We start from the raw sequence: 12,313 nt of genomic DNA on the forward strand, positions 1-12,313 counted from the left end.
GAAAATTTCAGTTATCAAGGCAAGATTTCTTCTGCATGGCTCAGTTTGTATTCTCCAGGCCAAAACATACAGCTCAAGTTTGTTTAGTTTTCTTCACAACATGTTTTCTTTTTTCAGAATTATCAGATGACCAGTGACCTCCACTAGCCATAGAATAATTACTTGGTCTTATCTTTGACCTCTGGAACAACCTATCAAAATCAAGCCTTTCTCTGAAATATTACCTCCAAAAAATATATTTCTATAGCATAAGACTTGAGTCAGTGTTCTCATTATAACCACAGCACAGAAACCTGGATGAAAGAACAAAGCACAGGCTTGCCCAGAACTCACCCTGAAGTTCTCGGGATCCACGTGCAACTTGTCACAGTGCAGCTCACTTAGATCTGCAAAGGTGCCCTTGAGGTCATCCATGTGCTTAATGGCATTTCCAAAGGAGTTCAGCACTTTCCTGCCGTGGACCTTGACCTTGGGGTTGCCCATTATTGCAGACTCAGAGTATAAGTTACCAAAACTGTCAAAGAACCTCTGGGTCCATGGGCAGACGATCAGGAGCCTATGGGATGATTATAGTCACCGAACAGATGAGAAGTCAGAGTATGTAAGAAACCTAACCAGTCCCTCTTTTATGGAACACTTTCAGCCTTTCTACATCCTCTCCTACCTGTGTCCAGTGCTTACCTTGCCAGGCTCTCACCACCGACCACCTCCACATTCACTTTGGCCCGCAGACTAGCAACAGCAACATTCTCCTCAGTAGTAAAATGCACCATGGTGTCTGGGAGCTTACTGGTGATCCTAATGGGCCAGAAGCAAGTCTGTGCTGCCTCTTCACTGTGTGGCCTTTTATTCCTCATCTCCTGTCCCAAGGTCCTTCTTTCCCCCAATAAAATGAGACTATTGGTCAAAGGTAGGGGGCCACCACCAGGGGTGGGACTTGGGCAAGGGTGGGTCAGCAAGATGGACATTTGTGTCTCTGATAGTGTTACTGGCTCTATCAGGGATACTCTGCTGTTTTCCCCCCTACCCTCTACTGTGCAATTCATATCTCAAGCTCCCCACCACCCCTCCTGAAGTGACCAGCAGGCTGACCATGAAGCATAGCTAGAGTTAGGAAGAGCAACATTTAGAACTCTGTTGAGCACTGTGTCAGGTATTTACAAGACACTATTCTGCTGTTCAGCCAGGGTATATTAATAGATGAAGCCACAGCTCTTCTTGGGTTACCAACACTTCTAAAGCTTATATGGGCTCATACTTTTATAATTCTCATAAACAAGCAAAAATGATCCCAATCCAGCATCAATTTAGAAACAAGATAGGTAAGAACTCGGTAATTTAGAGAATTGAACATCACCCCTTTGTTACTGAGTTCTATCAGTAATATGTGTACTTGTCTGAATAATTTTTTTCACTCTGATTATATGGAAAGTGTCTCTAGCCAGGACATGTATCTATGCATTCATATCAGAGAATACATTATTAAATGTTGGGGAATAGGTGCTTCTATGTTTAATGAAGAGAGTATATGAATTCCTCTTGGCAATGGTACTGGATGAACTGAGTTGTCTCATGTGCTGGGTCCATACTCCTGGCCGAGTGTGACTTTTCTTCATATCTAATCAGTCAGAGGCAATCAATGACAGTACTCCACACACCACTGCCTCTGTGATCTAAGATACTTTGTTCTCATGCATCCAAATAAGCATTTACAAGACTGGAAAAGACACATTTCTAGTGGGAGAGGGAATGATTCATTTTATTTCAGAATTTATTGCTCCGACATTTTGACCTCCAGAAAGCTGGTTTGTTTCTCCCTGAGATCACTCTTACAAGTATATGTATATATAATAAGAAAATAATTTTCATATGTATTTACAGAGGGACTCTAAAATTTAGAGTTCAACCCAATATATTATATTAATAGCAAAATTTCTACTATTAGAAAATAAATCCTATTTGATATAGTGAGACACTTTTATGGATTCAGCCTTGAAAAGACTTAAATGTGAAATGTGGATAAAAATTTCTGTTTCTGGAAGCTTGTTTACCATGACAGAGTGGATAATCTGTGAGCACTGTTTTATGTGAGCACTTTGGTACAGAGATTAATTTGGATTAATCTCAAAAGAATTTGCTTCAAGAAAATAAGTCAGAGAAATAAAAGAAAAAAGCGGAAACTATGACCACAGCCAGGAACCTCACTTACACTCAGCTGGGGTCTGGCCTGCAGGGTTGGATCTGGGTACTTTCTATCTCTAGCTCTGATGTCCATCTTCATCAGAGTATGTGCCCCTGCAAGGCCCCAGACTCAGGGACTTCTGCAGCTCTGAATGTTGGGGAATACTTCCATCCTTTCAGCAAAGCAGGCAATGATTCTTGAAGTTACCTCTAACTCCTGATTTTCTCTCTCACTTTTTTAGACAGTCCCTCTCTCTGAGCAGTTTACAATGGTCTCTCCTTCTTGAAATGCTGTAGCCAGCCTGCTCACATAGGTCTCCTCATGGCAACAATTAATTTAAAATTCCCTCCCTGGTGGTCTGGTGGCTAAGATTCTGAACAACCAATGCAGGGCCCCAGGTTCCAACCCTGGTCAGGGAACTAGATCCCACATACCACATTTAAAGATCCTGCATGGTGCAAAGATTGAAGATCCTGCATGGTGCAAAGATTGAAGATCCTGCCTGCCACAGCTAAGACATGGCACAACCAAATAAATAAATACAAATAAATATTTAAAAGAAAAAAAAAAAAAACAGTCCTGAAAAAAAAAAAAAAAATTAAACCTTCTCAGGCAGCTCTCTTCACTTTAACCAGATAGTTCTTTAGTAAAGCCCATGGGCAGTTCTTTGGAGTTGACTTTAAAAAGAGGTATCCCCTGCTCTGACCTCCAACCTCTCCCATCCCGAGTCTCTCTTTACAAGGGCTGGGACAAGCCAGCTGCTTTTAGAAAATATGTTCTTAGAATGGAATGACATCCTTGCCTGCACATGGCCATCTTCAGACCTGAGCTAATTTTCCTATAAAGAATCTCCACTTAGGTACTCTACCTCAGAACCTTTGCCTTCACTGAAGTCTTTTTTCAGACCCACTTAAGTGTGTGGTCCTAAGGAGCTCTTGTCCCCTGATACCCTTCCCCTCCCACCTGAATGCCCCTATATCTTTAACTGGAAAAACTCACGTGTATATATTTCTCCCAAGTGTATGTCCCAACCACATCCCTTAGGTGCTCTGTTTTTAATTTTCCTGCAGAAATTTCTACTTCATGCAAAATCTGAATGGTGACCCCCCCAAAATACAGCTCGACATAGAATTTCTAATGTTTCCAAATATGTAAAAGCACATGAGAAAAGCAGACCTGAGGACAAATACTCTGAGAAGAGCTCTTAGCAGAGCATTACTGCTACTGCTGTTCTTGTTGTTGTTGTTATTATTATTATTATTAGAACAATAAAACTTTTCCTTGGTGACACTCTATTACTGGGCAGGACCCTCAGTGACACTTGAGGGCCAGGGTGTTCACCAGTCCAGTCACCGTCGTCTTCAAGGCAGCCCACACTGGGAGGGTTAATTCTGTATCAAAATGGCTTGCCAGACAATCACTAGCACAATTTCCAGGAGCTGTAGAGGTGAAGAGAGATAACAGATGTGCACAGTGAGCAGAGAGTTCTGGGCTGGCCTCTCTGCTCCCATTTTGAACTGAGTGATATCAACTTCCTGCAAAGCCTGGGGCCTTGCCTTGTCTCTAAGCACAGCTAGTTTGTTCCCCTTGCTAGACTAGGGCTTGACCATGATTTCCCTCCTATATTCCTAGCACGAGCAACTTCACCTTTTGCAGGCATAAAAATAAACACTCATAGCTTTATTATTGTACTCACTCCAGCATACATGTTCTAGCTGTTTTCCTCCCCCAGAGACACTTCATCCCACTTCTGGATTTATAGGATGCAAACTTGAAATGGCTATCTAGAAACAATTCTGTACAAATGCTCAGCCAATGTATGAATGTGCTGTATGCTTAGTCAGTCATGTCTGATCTCATGGACTGCAGTCTGCCAGGCTCCTCCCTCCATGGGGATTCTCCAGGCAAGAATACTGAAGTGGGTTGCCAGGCCATCCTTCAACGGGAGCTTCCCAACCCAGGGATGGAACCCAGGTCTCCCACATTGAGGGCGGATTTTTTACCATCTGAGCTACCAGGGAAGCCCTAATGTATAAATAGCCTTAGCAATATATTTGTGATCTCTAAGTTCTTTCCTTATACAGAACCAGCATATGTTGTATAGACATTTCTCCTTGGCAAGTTTTTTTTCTGCTTCCAGGAGAGGAGAAGTGAAAAATAACAAAGGCACAGTTCCTTTCATACAATTATACTTTCCAGTAGACACTTTCCTCATCCCTATATAGGTTTCTTCTAAAAGTAAACAAAGTCCAAACAAACCCCTCTGGCCTTCTGAAAGCAGTCTTTAGTCCCTATTGCGTTACCTCTTGGTCTTAGTTCAGTCTTCTGGAGTTTCTTTCCTTTCAACCGCAATACTGCCAAACGTTTCACCTCCCACAGCTATCCTTGTTTCCTTACCATCCCTCTGTTTTTGGACTCATCTCTTCTCTTTCCTCTAAACCTGTCTTGCTGATTTCTCAATTCCAGGCTTTGAATTTTCCATTTCCTCACAAAATGACCTTTTATTTCCACTGAAGCTCAATTTCAATAATGATAATATTTGAAATTATCATTTGATATATGATATCAAATATCATATAGCTTCAGTTTCAATTGAAGCTCAGTTTCAATAATGATAACTATCCTTATAGCTAAATTTTTTAAAAAAGCATTATTATTGGAGACAAAAGATAACATATATTTATGAATACATATACACATATAGTGCAGATAGATAGAGCTTATAGATAACATAAATACTACTGCTAAAAGATAGAAGTTATAGATGCAGTCAATTATTTTTAGAGGAAGAGATAAAGAGAGCTTATGTTCCAATTAGTGAACTAAAGATGTGAGATATATTAATGTATTTAATTCTCTAAAAAATAAACTTAGATAAACATGATCGGTGAATGAGAGCTTAAGGTATTAAGTGATGCATCTCAAATTGCAGAGCTAGCAGGATGCTCAAATTCAAACCAAAGCAGCAGGTTCTAAGGTCTTAGAGCTGGCTCCCCATTAGTACAAATGACAACACAGGGGAAAGGCCAGGCAAGGGTCCTTGATTGTACTCTGAGAAACACATTCCATCTCGGGACAGCTGATCAAACATTATGTTTCTTACATTAAATAAAATTATAATGTTTTTTCAAACTTTCATTCCCATGGATCCTTAAATGTACATTCAATAACTATTTGTTGCATGACTTTGTGTTATAATTGTTCTATGTACTGGAGATTTAAGATAGACAAAGAATCTAATTTGGGGGTGGAAGATACAGAAAATGAATAAGTAAGCCCATCAACAAATAATTTCAGCTATTATCATTTGTTATGAAGGAAATTAATATCTGGACATAATGAGCTGCTGCTGCTGCTGCTAAGTTGCATCAGTTGTGTCCAACTCTGTGAAACCCCAGAGATGGCAGCCCACCAGGCTCCCCCATCCCTGGGATTCTCCAGCCAAGAACACTGGAGTGGGTTGCCATTTCTTTCTCCAGTGCATGAAAGTGAAAAGTGAAACTGAAGTCACTCAGTTGTGTCCAACTCTTAGCGACCCCATGGACTGCAGCCCACCAGACTCCTCCATCCATGGGATTTTCCAGGCAAGAGTACTGAAGTGGGTCGCCAGTGCCTTCTCCAGGACATAATGAGAGAGGGACACAATCACATCAGAAAAAAGTCTAAGAAGGTCATAGTTGAGGCAGCCCAGAATGAAAAGAAGGAATCTGTCAGTTGAGAGTATTAAGATAGAGGTCCTGAAAGTTGAGATAGTGGCACAAATCTCTAAGTAAAGTAAAACAAACATCTGTTATGCTAGAGATATGAGTGATGGGCTGGTTGATATGTAAATAGTAAAAGTGAGAATGGCAGAAAATACTGTTGTAGAGAAAGCATAAACCTAATAACTTAGAACTTCTCCTCAGTGATAGGGAATAAGAAGTCATTATAGGATTTTAAACCTGGTAATGACAATCTCTAAACCCTCTGGCTCTTAGTTAGGTTAATATTCGCAGATAATTGTGTTATCACATTATTTTTCTCAGCTGACTTTTATGGTCTATCAACAATAATTAGACACCTTTTCATCTATTAAAAAATTGAGCCCTCTAGACCTGAATATATGCATATGTGTGTGTGTGTGTGTGTGTGTGTGTGTGTAAATTGTGTTTTTGTTTTCAGTTCAATTGTCCTGAACTGGAAAAATCCAGATCTAAACCTAGATCATTAAGGGAGGAAGAATATATCTTGTTTGCTCCTTCACCATCATCATGCCTGCTGCTGCTGCTGCTAAGTCGCTTCAGTCGTGTCCGACTCTGTGCGACCCCATAGACGGCAGCCCACCAGGCTCCCCCGTCCTTGGGATTCTCCAGGCGAGAACACTGGAGTGGATTGCCATTTCCTTCTCCAATGCATGAAAGTGAAAAGGGAAAGTGATATTCAGAGTAAGAATAATAGTTGAGAGGCAAGAAGGATGAAAAAGAGATCGACTGGTTTAAAAAAGTACTTTGCTCTCATTTGTTGACTGACTGGATGAGGTTTCATGCCACAGAGAGCCTTTCTTTACTCTATTTAGGGGCATATTAAGAGGCAATGGGAGACTTTCTTAGTGGTCCTGTGGATAGAAATTCTCCTTACAATGCAGGGGACATGGATTTAATCTCTAGTTGGGCAACAAGGATCCCACCCAGAGACGTAACTACTGAGCTCAAATGATGCAACAAAGATCTCCCAACCATTACTAAGATCCAATGCACTCAAATAAACAAATAGGTAAGGGAGCACAGACAGACCAGTGTGTTGACAGTCTGCAAAAATGTAATCACTGGCCTTTTAGCCGCATTGTGAAGACAAAAGGCCAAATTCGAAAGTAATTCACAGGACATATTGACTCATTTGAAAAGACCCGGATGCCAGGAAAGATTGAAGGCAAGAGGAGAAGGGGACCACAGAGGATGAGATGGTCAGATGGCATCACCGACTCAATGCACATGAGTAAGTAAACTCCAGGACTTGGTGATGAACAGGGAGTCCTGGCACGCTGCAGTCCATGGGGTCGCAAAGAGGCAGACACAACTGAGCGACTGAACTGAACTGAACTGACTGTAGTTAATGTATGGAAATAATGAAATGAATGCCTCATACAGTTAAATTTGCCAGTCCTCAAGAGGATAGTTTGACTCAAAGCCTGGAGCTCATGATTCCCTGAGCAATCTGGCAGTGACATTCTCAAGAATAATTCAGTTAATGCTTCTCTTATATGACGTCTTCAGGTCATTGCAGGCCTCTTCTTGGTAGAGCCAGGCTGTGAGTTTTCTCAACTGCTGCCACCCCCTTCCTTCTCATCCACCCCAATCAGAAAATATGTCCTATTCACTCTCCCCTTCTTCATCCTTCACTTTTTGCAGACCTCCTTGATCTTTCAGGGCTTCCCCAGAGGTCAGCGGTAAAGAATCTGCCTGCCAAGAAGGAGATGCTAGTTCCATCAGTGGATCAGGAAGATCTTCTGGAGAGGAAATGGCAACGACCTCCAGCATTCTTGCCAGGAAAATCCCATGGATAGAAGAGCCTAGTGGGCTATAGTCCAAACAGTCACAAAAAGTCAGACACAAATAAACACACCGATCTTCTTGGATTGAGTCCATTATATCTGTTCTCCTCAATTAGCATCCATGTCTAGTCTGCAATTTTCAATTCATTTTGTGTGAATTAAGCAGATTATTTGCCTCTCCAAATCCTACTCCTTGGGTCATTTAAAGTTAAGAATATTTATTGCTTACTCTTACTACTATCAAGGTAATAACATATTTTTATCTTCAAAACCTTATATTATCTAGTCTTTCCTAATCCTCCACCTATGTATTACTTTCTCTTCCACCTCCAGAGAGCCATTTTCATGCACATTGCCAAGCTCTGGCTGGCTAATTTTAAACTATGAGACTTAGTTATTATCTTATCTCCTACACGAAGTCTTGGTCATCCCCCTGTTTGTCCGAATTCATACACTACCCTAGCTCTAATTTTACTTTAGTACACATTACATTCAATGAGAATATGATGTACAATGATTTCAAGTGTCTTAGCCTTGGCTTTGTAAGGAGACAGTGGAATCCTTCAGAAAAGGGTAAGCTATTGCTGGTTCATGGAGATTTTTTGAAAATTCTCAGCCACCCTTCAACTGATCTTCTTATCTCCAATTCAGTCTCATAAGATATATGATAACTTAGTTGACTCAAAATGTATGTTGGAGCAAACTGAAAAAGTAACCCGAGTCTAGATGATAAATCCCTACAAAGCTTTTGTTTTTTCCTGCAAACTGTGGCATGCACTATAAATCTATTTTGTTTTCTCTCAGACACCACTTAGTACATCTGCCTTCCTGCTACAGGAAGTTTTTGCCCCACTGCCCTGTGGCAGTCAGACCGCAACCACTAAAATAAACATTTTCAACCACAGAAAACTTCTTTCTCCACCTTAACTTTCTCCCAATAACCCTAAATCCTACCAGAATGTCTGTCTTCCACTGATGAGTTTCCCAATGCTTCTCAAAGGACTGTTACTTCTTCCTATGTCTCTCCCCATCCTTCAGCTAATGAACTGTTTCTCCTTTAGCACAAGATGAAATGATAGAGAAGATACAATGTTAATTTTTGATCCCTGAATAGAATGTACTTTATTAGACAGAAGCTGGGCTCTCAAGGTCAAACCCCAGTCCCCAAGGGCAGAAGGAAGGCACTGGGGACACAAAATGGTGAATTGAAAAGAGGATTCAGTGGTATTTGTGGGCCAGAGCAGTGGCAACACCAGAAGCAACACCAGCTTCTGCCAGGCAGCCTGCATGTCAGGGGTGAATTCTCTGCCAGAGTGAGTAGCCAGAACAATGACAATCACAACGCCCAGGAGCTATTGGATGAGAGACAGAATGACAATTATGTATGCCAAGTAGAAGTTTCCTAAAAGAGTTGCAGAAAATAATGGCTAAGTACCTACACTCACTCCCAAGTCCACATCTTAAACTGCTCCATAAGTTGTACCTATACAATAAACTCGTATGAGCTTGTCCTTCAATTTAATTTAAATTCTATGAGCCCTCCATTCAATATTTTTCTACCTACAGGCCCTGCCTCTCTCCTATTTCACTATTTTTATTTGCCTCTCTCCCTCCCTCTAATTTTTATATTCATAGGATTTCAGGGTTTCATAGGTTCCTAGAATGAGTTTAGTAAAGCCTCCAACCAATGCAGCAATATGCCTTCACTTAGTCACAATACTGTGGGTAATTTAATAGAGAATTGATCTATTTTTCTTTGAGATGAATGGTCTAAAAATTATTCTCCCAAATATTTTCCTAACTTCAGTCATCAAGAATCACATAAGATACTTCTCCTTCCTTGAGATTGGACTTCATCTATCAAAAGTCAGATTTTATTTCTCCTTGAGAAAATATGCTACTCTTTGATATTTTCTGGGGATAAATACATCCAGTTCTGACAGAAGTTTCTGAAAATTTTTAAACAAACTTAAGGCTGTTCACTGTGACACTAATGGTAAAGAACCTGCCTGCCAATGCAGGAGATGTAAGAAATACAGATTTGATCCCTGGGTTGGGAAGATCCCCTAGAAAAAGAAATGGCAACACATTTCTGTATTCTTGCCTGGAGAATCCCATGGACAGAGGAGCCTGGTGGGTTACAGCCATGGGGTCACAAAGAATCTGACACCTGAAGCAACTTAGCATGCATGCACAGTAAGGCTGCTCATAGCTCTTTATGTCACTAGTCCCGAATCAAGGTGGGTTCGGTATGCCCACTGGAAGTCTGTCCTCCTAACACCTAGTTTGATCTACGATTTCTGAGATCTTTGCTAGTCTTTCCAATCAAACACTCAACTTCCATTATTACTGCAAAGTAAAAAGCCACAGGGAACACACGAACACTTCCTAAACTCACCCTGAAGTTCTCAGGATCCCCGTGCAACTTGTCACAGTGTAACCCACTTAGCTTAGCAAAGGCACCTTTGAGGTTGTCTGAATTCTTCATAGCTTCTCCAAAGGAGGTCAGCACCTTCTTGCCGTGGGCCTTGACCTTGGGGTTTCCCATTATGGCAGAGGCAGAAGACAGGTTGCCAAAGCTGTCAAAGAATCTCTGGGTCCAGGGGTAGAAGACCAGTAGCCTATGAGATGGAAATAGCAGATGGAAAATCAGTGACTTGAAAATTTTTTCAGAATTTGCTGATCAATTTGCCAGGCTCATATTCACCATTGTCCCCCATGAAGGCCACTTCCTACCTGCCCAGAGCCTCGCCTCCAGCCTCTTCCATATTCATTTTGCCCCACAGGTCAGTGATAGCAGCCTTCTCCTCGCCAGTAAAATGCACCATGATGTCAAGTCGTGGAGCTTACAGGTGATCACAGAAGCATCAAAAGCAAGTCTGTGCTGCTGTTGGATGCTGTTGCCTTTATTCTTTACTGCTGAACTTCTGCCCCCTTGCTCCTGCTTGTCCTTTCAGTCATTGGTCAAGGTTAGGCTGTGTCCCTCAGGCATGGAGTAAGAACAGCTGATGGTCAGCAAGGAAGATGTATATTGAGTGTATGATAACGTGTTGGTTCCTGAGACACCTTCCTTTGTTATGTCCTCCTCCATATTTTCCACTCACTCCCCATTTTCGCTCTCAGCTCTTCCCATGTCATCCTCTACGATGGCATCCATCTCTCCCATTCTCCTTCTCCCAGAATGACTCATGGAGTGTAGCTAAGCACCAGACAAGGAAGGAGTTCTATTCAAACCATTTTAGTATTGGTTAAAGATGGTGAGATGGTGACAAAGACAAAAACATGCTCAAGATAAAAAATACAATCATAGACAAGAAACTCAAATCAGTTCTAGCTCTCTTGAGGAGTGAATTATAAACAAGCTCTGGATTTCAGTTTTCCAAGGGAGAATAAAAAAAAAAAAAAAACACACATATTTATGGTTACTTCAGGAAGCTGAGTTGAAATGCAAGGAATCTACAATAGAACTAAGAGCTCAATCCCAAATTAAAATATCCAAAGGTTATTTCATAGAGAGAACAGGCAGAATAAGCTTACATCCTGTGCTTCCAGGGAACTCTGTTAATTGCTCTGTGACAACAAGAGAAATTGTCCACTCTGGAGATATTGCCCTGAGTTTTCTTCTTGATTTTCTCTTCTTATTGATACCAGTGAGGCAGCTAAGAAGTCTGAAATTATTTAATACTAGGACTTGTGATCACAATGAGGAATAAATGAATTGATATGAGAGGCTAGGTGTTGGAGTATGTTCAATGTTTTTTGAAGCCATCAGTGATGGAGACTTCAAATTTCTCTAGTGTCTTTGTTTTGTTTTGTATTTTGATGTCCCTGTTGTCTGTAGGCTCCCCTAAGAACATATCATCATCAAATAGAGTCTGTACCTTACAACTTTTTCATCTGCAACCCACTGTTATTTTACTGGGGTCCTGTTGATATGATGGTAAGGAATGGGTCGGGGGGGAGAAGCAGCCCATAACTGTGTAATTAAAAATCAGCCTTTGGTGGATCAGTTTTCCTGGGCTGTGACCTTCACAAGTATTTCTAAGGTTCCCCCTCCCTTAAGAAAAATTAAAAAGACACCCTAGGATAGACTACTTAACCTCAGTTAGCTCAGTTGCTCAGGCATGTCCTACTCTTTGCAACCCCATGGACTGCAGGATGCCAGGCTTCCTTGACCATCACCAACTCCTGGAGCATACTCAAACTCATGTCCATCTGTCAGTGATGCCATCCAACCATCTCATCCTCTGATGTCCCCTTCTCCTCCTGCCTTCAATCTTTCCCAGCATCAGGGTCTTTTCCAATGAGTTGACTCTTTGCATCAAGTGGTCGAAGTATTGGAGTTTAAGCTTCAGCATCAGTCCTTCCAATGAATATTCAGGACTGATTTTCTTTATAATTGACCGGTTTGATCTCCTTGCAGCCCAAGGGACTTTCAAGAGTCTTCTCCAACACCACAATTCAAAGCATCAATTCTTAATACTCAGCTTTTTTTATAGTCCAACTCTCACATCCATACATGACTACTACAAAAACCATAGCTTTGACTAGATGGATCCTTGTTAGTAAAGTAATGTCTCTACTTTTTAACATGCTGTCTA

The 12,313-nt window shown here is 41.2% G+C and overlaps 1 protein-coding gene and 1 pseudogene across 1 annotated transcript; both read right to left on the reverse strand.

Moving 5' to 3' along the window:
- Positions 1-333: 333 nt before the first annotated feature.
- On the reverse strand, positions 334-773 carry LOC104982818 (hemoglobin subunit epsilon-2; the record flags this gene model as incomplete). Its single annotated transcript, XM_010832269.1, has 2 exons — positions 682-773; positions 334-556 (listed from the first exon to the last, which is right to left on the reverse strand). Coding segments are annotated over exons 1-2 (315 nt in total), but the record flags the coding sequence as incomplete, so codon positions are not given.
- Positions 774-8,930: 8,157 nt separating this feature from the next.
- Positions 8,931-10,540, reverse strand: LOC104982816 (annotated as a pseudogene).
- Positions 10,541-12,313: the final 1,773 nt, after the last annotated feature.

The sequence above is a fragment of the Bison bison genome, unplaced genomic scaffold (assembly GCF_000754665.1).
Source record: "Bison bison bison isolate TAMUID 2011002044 unplaced genomic scaffold, Bison_UMD1.0 scf7180017860641, whole genome shotgun sequence".
Lineage (NCBI taxonomy): Eukaryota > Metazoa > Chordata > Mammalia > Artiodactyla > Bovidae > Bison > Bison bison.